Below are 15,159 nucleotides of genomic sequence, written 5' to 3'. Positions count from 1 at the left end.
AGTGCAGGACTCTTTGCATGCTGGGGCTTCACGTATTTTATGTCAGACTGTTCATTATTATTTTGTAGACATCGGTTTTCATTTTCACATAAAATGTTGCTTTTTTTTTGTTAATCATGACCGATTGTTGAAGAATAAAAAGAGTAAAACATCCGAGGTCAAAAGTCCACAAAACTAAAGACTCAGTTTGTGAATTCTTTGTCTTATCTCATATTGAAGTATAAATATAGAGGTTAAATATGAAGAGTGGTCAGGAACCTGCACAAAGCAAAGGCAGGACTTTCAGACAAATGGAGAAAGCAGCAGCCTGAAAGCGACACAGTTTCTATATAACCCGTTTCCGCACTTAACCCAAACCTGGAAAATACTTTTAATCGAATCCCGTTTTCTTCTCAAACAGGGTAGGAAACTTTTACACATTCCTGTGCACATTCCTGTCTCCAATCGGCAATTTTCCAATCAACCCAGAGTCGAGATATAAAATGATTCACATAATCTTATGTGGCAAGACAAGATTGATTTATTCACACACTGACAGTATGAAACATTGTGAAAAATATTAAAAGAAAAAGAGCTTAGTATTAACAGGTTGATAAAACAAGAGATTGAAGAAGAGTTCAGAATGCTTTATTATAAAAATGTTGGTCCTGTTTCGTCATCGATCGTCGTTAGAAGTAGCAGCTGAGTGGAACATCAGGTTGACGGTGATCTCTCTGGGCTATATGGGTTTGTAGAGGAGCGTGGTCACATATTTCTTTTTGTATCGGTGAGTAGCGCTGAGAACCATCACCCCGTCCTAAAACACAAAGAAATTTCCCTTCCAATCTCCACTGAAATATTTCGTCTGGATTATAATCCTGGTGTGAACTTGAGTCAACAGGATACTAGGTTTTCTGTTAGCATTGGGCCTGTCGGGATAAATTTTGCTGGACAATAAATTGTCCCAAAAACTATTGCGATAAACGATAACATTGTCATTTTGAGACAATTTTCAACTAATAAAATCATAACAACAATAATGGCATGTTATTGCATGTAGACCCTCTTGAAGATTAAAAAAAAGACCTTCTTAAGGTCATTTAACACAGAACTGGGAAGAATTTTAATTATCCAAGATAAATAAACAAAACAACTGAAACAATAGTAATTAAAATATATTATCAAGTCTCTTAAACCAAAACTGTGTTTCAATAATTCTTAGCCATTTAGCTCAAACAGGGAAAACAGGAAAAAGTGCAAGTTAGGCTAATGCTATTCTAAAAATCGGTTCGGTCAAATAACCATAGACGTAAATGTTGAGGAGTGAGGGAAGCAGGACGGCTTTCTGACCGTTACCTTGATGGAGAGAGCATACAGGTGATTCAGCATGACGTGGTTAGGCTCTGGAAGTAGTGTCGGGTCACACTGAAGGACGATTCAAAAGAAAGGTGTTTTTTTTTAGATTATTTCTGCAACTTCCAGACTTGAACTTGCGCCGGCATGAGTTGTGGACTTACAGAGACGCCCGTGTCCTTGTTGAGCAGCACTTGGAGCAGGTGGGGCGGCAGGATAGGAGGCTGCTTGAGCTTGTCGTCTGGCTTGATGAGATATCCGTCCTGTTGGTAGGGCCCGGGTGGGGAACTGGACAGGTCTGAAGCACAACGATCACTTTAGTTAAAAAAGAATCACATGCTGAAGATGCTCTGACCGATGCAGTTTAAAGAGTCGCCAACTATGAAGACTCGCTTAATAGACTCAGAGTAGGGTGGCCAACTTCTGATTTTTGTAGACCCGTGGTGTCCGCAGTAACTGAACGGTAATTGCTGGTCACAAAATTGAGATTTTTTTTTTCTTTTTAGGAAAAATGCAACAAAGTAATTTATTTCCAAAATGTTTCAGTTTTACTTAGAGATGCACTGGTCTTGACTAAATGCTGTTTGTGGTTCTATTTGCTACTAAACTGAATTAAACCAAAAAATGGCTGATAAAAACTAAGTACTTTGCGATTATCTTTAACTTGTATGTGTATTTTTGGAGGCGTCACGTAAGTGAAAATTTCATTCTAAGATTTTTTTTTTCCCAAGCATCAACCTCCTGAGCTAGCTAAACATATTTGTGCCATTGTTGGGTTATAGTTGAACAAAATCCCCTCTGAAAGCTGCAAATGGCACCTTGAACAACCTGGTTGAAGAGCCTTCCCAATATGGATTTTAGACACTTTCAAAGTGTAATTAGCATCTTGTAACAGTGACTAGCACTGTTAGCACAGGCATCAGCCCCACATGATTTTAATACCCACCTTAACTGAGATTTCCAAAAGATATTTATACGCAAGACAAAGGTAAAAAAAATGTAACCGAAACAACTTCAAACATTCAAGCCCTCCTGTTATCCTCTGAAAGTGTTGCTCTCTCTTGATCTCCTGCAGCCTGGCTACCATCAGATATGTCTCCATATTTCATGTAAAATACAGTTTCCTTTAAAAGAGGCCATCATTCACCTCACTTCAGGTTTAAAATATTTTAAAACAATTTTCTCCCCACTCAAAAACGACAGTCTTGATGTTATTATAACTTGCCAGCACTGAGGGCTGCTGCGTTTCTGACTGCACAGCGCCGGTCAAGAAACATAGCTAGTTACTCCGTACATCTCTTGTTTAAATGCACATTGCTTCAAATGTTCAGTTTCAAATGACATTTAGTGTAGCTAAAAGCATTTCAGTAACGCAGCTGCCATTTACCAGACATGTCCGTTGAATCCTGTGAGTCGATCTTGAGGGCATCGAAGACTTCGAAGTCAGTTTGATTCACTTGAATGACGTTGTTGACTGTGCCAGTCTTGGTTGTCATCACGGGCTGTTGGAGCACAATCAGAACTTTGGTACAAGAACGTGAGAGAACAGACGAGACTGACGTACGACGAGGAAACGCGAGTCACCTTTAGGGGTGAGGTGACATCAGAAACCTTAAACTCTTACTCACCCCCGTCGGATCCAAAGTCCACTGTCCGTCAACGCAGAACTTGTACTGGTGCTCCCCCTCTGGCAGGTCCACAATAACCACGAAGTTATTCTGACTGTGTTTGAGAAGCAACATGTCAAATGTATATGAAAGGATTAAGCACCTATTGTGTCAGAAGAGACCGACTAACATAGCTTGAGTCGTAGTTTGGGTACCTCTTGTTAAGAGGGATTTTGGTGGCCCAGTTGTTAAAAGAACCAGACACAAAGACTTCCTTGGCTGACCCGGCCCATCTGAAGACGGTCGGTCTGGCCTGCACCGGGTCCTTACTGTCGCAGTCGAGGTCCTGCTGCCAGGCAAGAAACTCCTGTATGTCTGGGGAAACCTGGGCCCAAAGACATCAAAGGTACAAGGTTGGCATCGATCAGAGGCAACTTCTCCGACACCAAACACTTCCTGTCTGAACAGCTGGGAACACAGGGGCTCCTAATCATCTTCTCTTGACATCTACTTGAAGTTACTTGTACTGATGCAGAGCTAAACTCATACAACAAGCGAATAACCCTACAGAGTCACAAGACCCTTTCATTTCCAGCAGATTTTGCTGTGTGGCTGACTTTTCCACTCCCGTGAGTCTGAACCTAAATTTGAAAGCACGACACACCGCTGTCTTGCATGGTGTTGGACTATGAGATAATGTTAGAAATATTGTTGTTTGTTAAGTTTCTGAATGCTGCATTGTTTGTAGGAAGACCACAGGGCGGGCGGTATACATCGGTGTGCTTAATATGCTTTCAACAAAGCCACTTTTACTGGGAATCACACCTTACAGCGTCATCACCATCATAATCCATTTAAAAGACCCCTGATGCTGCCATCCCTCCGTCTTCGCTGGTGACGGACCTTGAATGGAAGTCTGTGGCTGAACGTACCTTCGGATCTTCCCTGTTGAACAGCTCCGAGTCGTCGTTGCTGTCCATCATGATGTTGGGTCGAGCCTCCTTCCCTCCAGACGGTCCATCTCTGAATGACCTCTCGCTGCTGGAGCGATCGCTGCTGCTGTTGCCCATCCTGACGCTGCCCGCATCAAGCACTGAAACGCACAGAGACACACGGAAAGCTGCTGCTTTCAGAGACAATAAATAAATAAATGCGATGACAACTTGAGCGTAACACACAGGGGGAGAAAAAAAAACCCACCAGTATGATCTCGGGGTGATATCCGGTTTGCCTGCTGTGGTCTGTCTGGTCGGACGGAGGTTTTCCTTCAGGGGCAGCCTGCATGTGTTGGTGCTGCTTTCAGCTCGCACACAGGTCAAAAGTCTCTTGTTTGGTCGCTGTTTCCGTCTCTGGAGCGGAGAAGTTTCTGTCATAAAAGAAAAACTCCCTGAAAACACTCTGGTTAGATAAAGACTGGACCGTGACAGTATTACAAATTGTTCCCAGAACGGCTTCTCCTCCCTATTTGTGTCCCTATCCTGCTGTTTTCGCCATTTGGAGGAAACTTGAGTTTGTCTGTGAGGGAGGACACGCCTCTTCCGCCCCTCTCCGGACATTAACCCTGTCATTTCCGGGTCTTGTCAAATAGCTTGTGTAGTCAGTTTTTAGAAGAAAATGTGCCAACTCGGACTTATTGAGTCAAAATCTTTTTTGTTATACAATTTCCTGAGCTGCTTGAGTGCCACATAATTTTTTTCCCCAATTCCTCATGATGTTGGTTCACGTCATGCGCAGGAAAAGATGTGTATAATATTTCATGAACGTATTGCGTATTGTTGATCGTACGAAACAAATGTCAGTCTACATGTTAAGTTGGTACACAGTTTTATTATTATAATTTATTGTTCTGACCTGTAAACATGGTCCAATATAGTCAGGGCCGGCCCAAGATTAAATGGGGCCTTAAGCAGCATTATGTTTGGGCTCCTTTTCATGCTATCAGCATACTGAGCAGAAATATGTGAGCAACCCGAAGTTCAAACACGCAAGAAACAAATAACTCGTAGCATCATAGTGTAACCCTGGTAACACAACTATCAAACTATGAGGATTGTACTTTGCACTTTTACCAAATAAATCAGATTTTATCTTGATTGTCTTTGCTGAAACTGTCAAATCAAATTCACTGGCATTCTCATTTTCAATTAAAAAAAAAAAGAAGAAAAAAATAACTTTAGGTCTATATGGTCTGTGATAAAATTTGTAATATTTATGCGAGGCCCCTGTTGGTTTTGGGGGCCTGAACAGCAACTTAGGCTTTTATCAGTAGACATTTAGTCTAGCGTTATTAACTAACAATCAGAGTAAGGCTTAATGAAATAAAGGTTGATTTTCAAATGATCACTGTCAATTAATTCAAATGCATGAAGATCAGAATAACACTCTACAATACTCACAGATCACGATCCTTAAGGTGGTTTTTAAAACATTTATCTCATCGTCACTTTGAGGCACAAATTGAAGTATTTTATGTCCAGAATGACAAAGAAGACCCAAATGCTGAAACATTACGCTTTAAACACAATCAAATCATTTTTTATATTCACAATTTTTTTCTTTAGTTTGCTGTCAACAACAATAAGTTGGAGCAGCTAGTTTCTACGTCTTAACACGTCTGACTCCTGTGTTTCCCACGGCTCTGCAGTTTCCAGGGTGGGACTGTATACACTCCAAATAACCATAAACAGCGTCGTCAGTGGCTCAGTGGAGACCAGGTCACCCCTTTCCTTCCTGTCCGGGTTTGTAATTATTGCTGCGTCGCGTGCATCACTATTCTGAACGCAGAATGCCTGTCAACAGAGTCTTTGTCCTCAAGCTGTGCCGCCGCCATCACATTTTAGTTGATTGTTATAAATGTTTACGGCTTGGTTCCACCGCGCACTGATAAATTCCTACCAGTGTGTGCAAATCTTATAAAATCTCACCTTGAGGACAACGAATGTTCCACTTTTAATTTACGCCTGCATCTGTGAAATGTACAAAGGTCAAGATCAAGTCAGATTTATTGTGATTTCTACAATAGACACAATGCGTAGTGGAACAAAACGACAATCTTCCAGACTGTGGTGTTACAGATCATAACATCAAATAAAAATACAAGTAAACATAAACTAAAAACTAAACTAAGGTTAAAATGCAAACATAAGGCAGTAAAAGTTCAGCATAACAGCAAAACAACAAAACATACAGCTGACTTTATCTACATGCTGATGAGAAAATATCATGGTGATCAAAGTCTGAGTGGATAGATAGGTTACAGGACACCAAAGTAAGCTCATTTATATTTCATATGCAAGGGTGAAACCAAGTGCTTCAAATAAAAATGGAGAGAATTATTTAATAAAAACATCTATTAAGAAAGTACTGAGTTAATAAAAAAACAAAACAAATGTGTTTGTTGGAATAAAACTACTTTAAATGTACAAAACCAGTATTTCTAACAAAAAAAAAAATCTGTTTACTTCCAGCAGAGGGCAGCAAAGTAACTCAAAGTCCCTTCACCTTGTTTGAATTTACCTGTTGTGCTGCGCATGTTTGTGACGGCTTTGTGTCTCAAACAGCTTGGACACAAACTAACATTGAAATTTGTGACCGTAACATGACAAAATGCGGAAAAGGTCAAAGGGTACGGATACTTATAGAAGACCAAGTCAGCAGAAACACAGTCTGTGTTTCTGTGCTGCAGTCTGTTTTGTGTGAAATAGTTTTGGAGCTGTCTAGTCCTGCTAAATAGTACATTCTTAATAAATCCTAAAAATGTCTCATGACAATCTCCAAAACAATCTCCTCTGACCATTGAGTCTTCTGGGGTCAGGACTCATAAAGCAGTTTATGACCTAATCTTGCTATAAATGTTTGCGTAGCTTCTGTCTTTTGCAGCCTTTATTAAAAATGCTGCATAGAACATTGGTTTAAATCCTAACAATAAGCTCTGAAGGTTTCCCTCCACTCAGACTCAACCAGGTTTGTATTTACATTTCCGGTTCTTCTCGGTGGAAATGGATTTCCAGGGTCAAAACCAAATCCCTGAGACTTTATGTTCAGCTCATTTGAAGCAGAAAAAGCATTTGACGAAGTTTATTTGAGAATAACCCTTTGTGAGAAAGTTCCCAAGCAGATAATTGACACATCCCATGGCTATGATAGTGATTACGCTTTATTTTTTCTGAATCACCTCGGCTGAACTGATGGGCGACACATCTGTTGTGAATCTTCAAGGTGTAAAAAAATTAATTGTAAATTAAGTGTAATGTATAAGTATAACGTCTTTTCAACTAAAACACAATTTTATTGTTTTGATCTCCATAAATTGCCCACACACTAATTGCTTAGCATGGAAAAAAAGGTCAAGTTTAGACAATTTTAATGACAAGAGTAGCGTTAGCTCCGCCCACTAGCTTCAAAAGATATGCCTGACAGAAAATGAAATATGCTGCAGTGCATCGTCCTAAAACGACTTAAAACTGAAATAATTCTGTGTATTTTAGATAAATAAAGAAAGCATTTTTATCAATCATATTTTAATAAGTTATGCATTGTGAAGTTATAATTAGGCTGAACGTCCAGGTTAAATTCATCTTAAATGTAATAAATACATGCTTTTACTTTAAATTTGAGTCAAATACACATATTCAGGTAATCATTTTACATAATTATTAATCAAATTGTGGCACTTCTGGAACTCCATAAGACAGAGCTACCCAGTGTTTCACTGAACTGATTTCTCAGACTAAACTTCTTGTTAGCCACGCCTGCTCCCACCAATCTGTTACAATTTTGCACGCTTCAAATCCTTCCTCCACCATCTTGTCCACCAAGGGCCTAGAAAGAATAGTTAGAGTTTCATCTTTTAGAGAGAGATTGCTGTAAAAGCTTGAGCTTGAGCTGAACTGTCCTCATCAATACGGCAACAACATCTTCCTGCAGCGGCGAGCGGCAGCCAAGGCCAAGAGAATAAAACAAATCATTTGCTCCCTTTTTTTGCATCCAGCTGCATTTCCTCCACCTGCACATGTGCTCGCCCTTCTTATTATCTCTAAATCATATCTGTGGACTGCCAGCATGCCTCATCTTGTTACTCAAAACAACAGCTGCTGTTTGGATGTCAACTTCACACAAACTCGACCGTCTCCGGCAGCCAAAAGACGAATACGATGTGTCAAATCATAACTAATGCTTTGAGGTCTTAAAACCCTGCCGGCGGTGAACGCTAACCAGGAGGCTGAAAGGAGCCGGATTTACTGGAGTTATGGACGTATTACGATGTAACAGGAGATGGAGAGCTTGTCTTTGGACTCTTGGGTGGCTCATAAATTGGAAGCATATTTGATGCTATTATACGCCAGCTGGCTGAGGAAATTCAGTTGGACAGTGGCGAGAAGAAAATATATTTGGGATTTTTCCTCATTTAGGACTGCACTTTAAAATTATCTTCTGGGAATGTATTGCATTGTTTATCGTTTATCATGATAATTTCTTTTGATTGATTTATTGTTGTCATGAGAAATTGCAATTGATGGTGTTTTTAAAAAAAAAAAAAAAAAAAAAAAAGCCCATATTGCCGGGATTGCTATTATTTTCTCCATAGTTCGTTCATCGTTAAGTATTGATAAATGTAATAAGCGATGCTACTGAATTCAGTTTAGTGACTCAAATCCCACTGCTTTATGTCAACTAGTGACCTAAAGAAGCATTTTACAAATGGGAATGTTTTTCAAGAGCATTATTTGTTTGTGGGGGTGTGATTTGTGTCATAGACAGCGCCATACAATTGCCTAAAAAGAAGCAATAAATAGTTCGTATCACTTTAATGGCACCACAAAAATATCGTGATAAAATTTTAAATCCATATCGCCCACCCTACTCTGTAAAAAAGTGATAATGCGACAATTTCGTCCAACCTTTTGCGTGTTGACAGCAAAAATCTTATAATTGTTGTTTAAAATGAGTTCATTAAACTAAAATAAATAAATAAATAAATAAATAAATAAATAAATAAATAAATAAATAAATAAATAAATAAATAAATAAATAAATAAATAAATAAATAAATAAATAAATAAACTGCCTGTTAGTCCGAGTTGTAACTCCACGAGAACAAAGATAACCAGAGCCACAGAGGCAAAAAGAGGCGAAAACACGGAGATGGAGGAATGTCCTCACGAGGAGGGATCCCCTGAGCTCCTCGTGCTCCAAGAAGAGGAGGGCGTGGCCTTCATGTCCATCCGCGAACATCCCACAAGACCGGAAGAGCAGAGGGTCAAAGCCGCAGCGCTGAGATGCAGGGAGGCGGTGAAGGTGGAGGCAGCGGAGCAGTGATGATGGAAGAGAGGAATCAGCCGGCGGAGGAATACGACAGGGAGGCGGAGGCAGACTAACCCCAGGCTCAGAGGGTTCGCAGGAAATAAAATGTGTAAATGGAACAGAACCCGTTTCACTGCTTCATGGTGTGAAAATTACTTCACTATTATAATATCAGTGATCTGTAACACTTATAGTTTAAATTGAAGTTATAATTAGGAAAATGGCGAAGAAACAAAGAAGATAGTCAAAAAAGCACAAAGCAGCTGAGAGATGAAGAACAAAAGTGGGTAAATAAAGTTAATGTTCTACAATGGAGGGCCTCGCAAAAGTATTATATTAACTGTATTTTTTCATACTTTATTTTGGCTTCTATTACAAACATGAATATGTTTTATTGGGACTTAATGTGATAGATGAAGTTGTGTGCATGAAGGAAAATGAAAACAAAAACTGAAAAGTGTGAACGTTTGCTTCATCTGAGCAGAAAAACTTCTTCCACGTTTGCTGCGTCCCGCTTGGCTGCCATCTTTCCATAAAAGCCAGTTTTGTGCACAGCTAACAATCGTCACATTCACCTGAGCTGAGGATTCATTCCACTGTGAAATAACATTTAAGAAATCACACTCTGAAATACAGGGCCTATAAAAATTGTGCACCACCTTGGCCCGTTTTCACCTTTGCATTGCTTTTACATCTATGTAGTCACAATATGTTAACTACTTCTGTCTTTGTGTAGTTTTCACTTTGACATTAAGGTTTGGGGTTTTTTTTGTCAAAAAGCCAAATTTTGTTAACTAATTTTTAAAAGTAATAAAACAGCAAAACATCAAGAGTACTTTGTTTATATAGGCATTGGAAAGTAGAATGAACCAGTAATAACTTCAGTCACTCTGATTTTTGGTCTTACTCAAAAAGAAAGTACTCAATCTAAAAATGAACTTTTTTTTCTCATAAATCAGCCAATGAATATTAGCGATGAGCTTCAGCACAGTGATTTTCTGAATTCTGCGTTTTCATTATCTGTAAGCCACATTCATCAAGTGCATAAGAAACAAATGAACATACGTACATGGAAAGGATGTAGAAAGAAAAGATAAAGAGTAAACTAGACCCCAAGGTGGAATGTTTTAAAATAATTTATTAGGAATTTTAAAAAGTTCTTTTTTTTTCCTCCCCCAAAAGGAGTAAAATCACAGGGAAAAAAAAAAAAATCAGAAAAAGTTACAGTGTTGACAAGAAAGTTTTTTTGTTTTTTTTTTTTCAATGGAACATTTAAAATTTCCGCAGCAGGTACGGCGAGTGTATCAAAATGTGAAACCTGGTTATTTTGTAGGTCGAGAGTGCTCCTTTTTTATCTTCAGCTAACATTAGAAGGAAAACGTAAGTTCATGGTGAACGGCCAGTGCAGCGTCCTAGTAGCTCTCATTTTGGTCTACAAAAAAAAAAAGAAAAGAAAAGATGTCACGTTGCTACAGACTGAGTCCTCCAGTGGATATGCAGTGCTGGAAGGTGCGGACGGCGCATTATACCATCCGCACCCCGATATAGATGTTAATGTACTACTAATAACAGAAAACAACAACAACAACAAAAAAACAAAACAGAAAATCAGATTAATAGTTCACATTTTGCAAATGCCCCCCAAGAAATACAGCACATGGAGACCAATGTGTATCAAACCACATGACACATTCACATGAAAATCACGGAGCGGTCCCCGACTCACGACAGCTCCTGCATGCAAAGTCCTTCATTTTCCTTCACAAAACAAATGATTGGATATTAAAAAGAAAATCAGGTAAAACAACAACATGATAACGTAAGAAAACAGCATGTTTCCTGACAAGAGGAGTGTTTTCACACCCTCGCCTCCCAGAAGCGGAAGGTGTTGCTCCAGCCTCAGCCTCTTTTCCTGCTGAACTCAAAGTAAAAGCGTCTCATCTCCAAGGAAGTTGTCGCCGACCTGACACACGATTTTACAAATGTCTGGAGAGGAACGCCGTGTAGTGGCTCCTCTCACGTTGACAGACGAACTGAAATGTTCTTGACCTCCAGGCGGGCATAAAACACGTATCAGGTAAGATTCACCCCCCCCACACACACACACTTTCTCCAAAAGCCTCCAACCTCCCGGACACTAAAGTCGGCAGAGCCCTGCCACCCGGAAATTAGTCGTATTTACAATATTTTACAAAATATTACAGTTCCTGAAGGCTAAAGAAAGTACAGATCTAGCCATGTTTTTGGCAACCCAGGTAAAAATGTGTAGAAATCCTTAAAATAAATGTATCCGTTGTGGCAGAAAAATATTCTCACGCTGAAGAACAGAGAAAAAACCAAAAACAAAGAATGCTTTTGATGAAACTGACGCAAATATAATTACTGCTAAATCTGAAAATGCCATGTAATAAATTTATCAGAAGAATTTTGAATGAATATTAGTATTATTATTTTTTAAAGTTAATCAGTGCTCGTTTTTTTGTTTTTGTAAATATTTTGTGACAGAGTTTCGTTCCTCTATGCCACGCTTCAAAATGGGAAAGACAAAAGATAAAGTACACTCGGAGTAGGGCTGATGTGCGGCGATACGAGTCAGGAAAAAAAGAGACAAAAAAAATGTTTAAACAGGAATTGTTGTTTAAGACTAAAATTCAGAGCATCTTGGCATCACTAGGTCTCCATAGCAACCTCTAGACCAGGGGTCTGCAGCCTTTAACATCTACCCAAGAGCCACTTCTGCCCTCAGTCCAGCTGAATACATCGGTTTAGATATTACCTGACCTTTTTTAGGAAACCCATTTGGCAACTTTTGATAAATATCTACTAAAGAAAACTTGTGGTAATTTCTCAAGAGAAACCATTTAATTCCTGTTTTTAAGTTTCAGCACAAAGAAAAACATCAAACTTTGTCAAAAAGACAACGGCTACATTTTCTTACGTGGAATGTTGATATCTGCAGTTTCCAGCTCAACAATAAGAAAAACAAATCTGGATGAAAATAAGTACGACTTTCAGTCATTCTGTTGAGGGAATCGATCGTAATTATTCCAAGAAAAGAAAATGGAAACTCGCTAAAACCCACATTTGTTTACATAACATTTTTAAAACTTCCGTTGTTTCTTCACTCTGAACTAGACGCTATCGACATGCATCCTGCTTGTTTGGTCGATGCCCTTTTTATTCCCCACCCAACAAATAGATGTACTCAAATTACAAGCTGTATTTTTCTACATTCTTCAGTGTGAGATGATGCCACTGCAATAAAAGATGACTATAATTTAAAGCTTTTTAAATACTTTTACTGGGGTCCAATAAGTCTGTCCGCGCCGTTCGACGGTAATTAGTGTAACAACTCATAGTTAAAACCTACCAAGATATACAATTCCTGGCGTTATTTCAAAAATTAGTATGACGTGTTGACATTCAGTGTAAAATAGAGAAATGTAAAGTCATTTTACAGCTTCAAAGCAAGCATGTTGGAGACCTAACTAGCCTTCTCTCAGAGAGATCACTTTTTGGAGAGGACAAAAAGCTAAATAAAAATACAGCTAAAACATAAAAACAAAATGACATAAACAACAACAAAAATACAGCATTTGAATGTGTTGCTATTATATGCAGTGATAAGTTTCTTTTTCTCTTTTTTTTTTTTTTTTTTTCTTTAGTTTGCTTCATTTGCAAAAAGGTGGAGTTTAGCGAGGTGTCGGTAAGGTGGGCAGGATGCGGCCGACACCAGGCGAGGTGGGGAGAATGTCCGGCCGCCCGAACGCAGCAGAGGAGACGCGGACTGGAGAGAGACGGACCAGATCGGCTCCGACGTCGCTTCAACTCCGTCCAGCTGTCAGTCTACGGCTCTGCACTGACACACAAAGCAGCCGGATTACTCAAGAGGTCGGCCGAACCGCAGCCGTCTAATGTGCTACGCCTCGAGAGGCGGGAGCTAGCGCGGCGGACCGACTCACACTCTCAGTGATAGCCGTTAGTGAAGGCGGTGGCAATCAGAGGGCCCTGTGGGAGCAAAAGCAGGCCAGGTTAGAGTTTGCTGTTAGACAAAATGCGCACTTTGATTTTAATCTCTTCTAATGTGTCGGATTATTAAAACAGCTGCTGCACCGGAACAAAACAACCACCCACGCTGTTTGGTTGAAGAGGTGGTGGTGTTCAACAGAAAACCAGGGGTGCACCGATTGCAGCTGTCAGGCCGATCACCAACCTCTAAAAAGCCTCACCTCATTAAGATTCTGGCAAATTTATTTGTCTGAAACATTGTAGATATAGCAACAAAGTTGGTAAATTGCCAACTGTAGGGTGACAATTGTGAACCATATAGTAGGGCTGGATGATGTGGCTGAGAAACACATCACGATGCAAGGGTTTCATATCAGTCGATATCGATGATTATTGGTTAATTTTTTGTTTTAAATATCTAAAATACTGCCAAACCATTATTTATTTTTGCGTCATTTTGTGGGGCAGTAACAAAATCTTAAACTGCTGCTGCGCAAGTTACTCTACAAGCTGTTGCTAGGTAACCAAAGAGTGACTTAGCTGATACCACCAAGCTTGCTTAGCTAGTCACGAGAGATTGAGCGGCTAAAGTTTTTCCCCTGCAGGAACATGAGTCAACAGGTATGCTAAGAGATAAGTTCTAGAGTGGTTTAAAATGGGTAAAGTTATCAAACAATATCCTAAGCCAGTGGCTCCCAAGGTGTAGGGCGCGCCCCCTAGGGGGGCGCAGTGCCACTGCAGGCGGGGGCGGGGGTATGGATGAACCAGTGTGGATGAATGAAAAAAAAACAGATACACAAAAGTGTTTTACTGTAAAGATGGTTTGTAGTTTTGTTGCAACTTGAAGTGTGAAATAAACTTCAGAGGAGCTTGAAAACAAAATGTGTGTGTAGGTTTATGTCTGGTTGAACGATGTGTGTGCCCAGTTGATTTTGTTTTCTTTTTTTTGTAATCCACAAAGGGGCCCAGAAAATCTTTGGGAACCATTGTCCTAAGCTAACTCGTAGAGCACTGAAAATGAAAAACGTTTGGCACATCCATTTATGGACATCCATCTAAACTGAACGAGCAAGAACTGCATCAATCAGAGAAGCGGCTAAAAGGCCCACGGTGATCCTGGAACAGCTGGAGAGGTCCATGTGGAATGGCCCACTCCAAGTCCAGACTCTGGGTTACCACAGTTACTCTCCATTCAGCCTGATTTGAGTTTGAGCTATCTTTGCAATGAAGAGTTGGCAAAAACGTTTGGGTACGCAAAGCTGGTCGAGACATACGCTGAAAGACTGGCAGAGAAAGGCGGAGAGGAGACGCGCGTTTTCATTTTTGTTTCTTTTTGAATTGAAAACCGTATGCTACTTCCTTCCACTTTGCCTTCACACACCACTTTCCATTGGTGTGTGAAGTAAGGTCCCAATAAAATACACCGATGCTGAAGATTTTGCTGTAATAAAAAATATGAAACATTTCACAGGACATGAATGCGCTGCAGGGGCTTCTATTTCTGTCAAGCCTTTTCCAAAACGCACCTATCTATTTTCATGGCAGAACATAGCAACCAGTGCTTCTGTAATTTCAGTCCATTCGCCAGCAAACAATTTGCTCGGCAGCAGTCGACCCGTCTGGTCTGCCAAGCGAAGCAGCACCCTGCTGGGCTGAAAAGTGATGCAACCAGGGACTACGGCTTCTCAAAAATAGGCCACTTGAGGCTGTCTCACCACACCCTTCCAACAATACCAGTGGACACGTCCGACCAATTACACATCTGAACTCATAATAGGCCATTCAAAAAAATAAATACATATATATTGTTTTACTTTTTAGCATAACTGTGTCTAGTTACTGTGGCTTTAGTTTGGTATTTAATGGTTTTGGGTTAAGTGTTAAACAGGTCACAACAATGATGCCGCAC

The 15,159-nt window shown here is 39.9% G+C and overlaps 2 protein-coding genes across 5 annotated transcripts in view; both read right to left on the bottom strand.

The window, feature by feature from the left end:
• Nucleotides 1–611: 611 nt before the first annotated feature.
• Nucleotides 612–5,593, bottom strand: prkab1b (protein kinase, AMP-activated, beta 1 non-catalytic subunit, b). 2 transcript variants are annotated; one of them, XM_044111718.1, is made up of 9 exons: nt 5,336–5,593; nt 4,140–4,305; nt 3,872–4,032; nt 3,155–3,324; nt 2,961–3,054; nt 2,720–2,834; nt 1,497–1,630; nt 1,336–1,404; nt 612–796 (listed from the first exon to the last, which is right to left on the bottom strand). In XM_044111718.1, exons 3-9 carry the CDS (start codon nt 4,007–4,009, stop codon nt 719–721), a joined length of 798 nt encoding a protein of 265 aa, XP_043967653.1. In that variant the 5' UTR covers nt 4,010–4,032; nt 4,140–4,305; nt 5,336–5,593; the 3' UTR covers nt 612–718. The 2 variants fall into 2 exon arrangements, with proteins under 2 accessions (XP_043967653.1, XP_043967652.1); XM_044111717.1 differs by lacking the exon at nt 5,336–5,593 and having other exon boundaries at nt 3,872–4,062; nt 4,140–4,483.
• A 4,767-nt stretch (nt 5,594–10,360) lies between these two features.
• The window catches only part of LOC122828287 (RNA-binding protein Musashi homolog 1), a 40,866-nt gene continuing 36,067 nt past the window's right edge, over nt 10,361–15,159 (bottom strand). Inside the window, exons 14-15 of one of the 3 annotated variants that reach the window (XM_044111713.1) lie at nt 13,205–13,250; nt 10,361–13,096 (exon numbers count right to left, since the gene is read on the bottom strand). In XM_044111713.1, coding sequence (XP_043967648.1) covers nt 13,209–13,250 — 42 coding nt within the window. In that variant the 3' untranslated portion in view covers nt 10,361–13,096; nt 13,205–13,208. Of the gene's footprint in view, nt 13,102–13,204; nt 13,251–15,159 lie in introns of all 3 variants that reach the window. The other 2 variants (XM_044111714.1, XM_044111711.1) reach the window with 2 other exon arrangements.

This window comes from Gambusia affinis, linkage group LG03, assembly GCF_019740435.1.
Source record: "Gambusia affinis linkage group LG03, SWU_Gaff_1.0, whole genome shotgun sequence".
NCBI classification, from domain to species: Eukaryota; Metazoa; Chordata; class Actinopteri; order Cyprinodontiformes; family Poeciliidae; genus Gambusia; species Gambusia affinis.
This window is presented reverse-complemented; position numbering and strand designations above follow the sequence as displayed.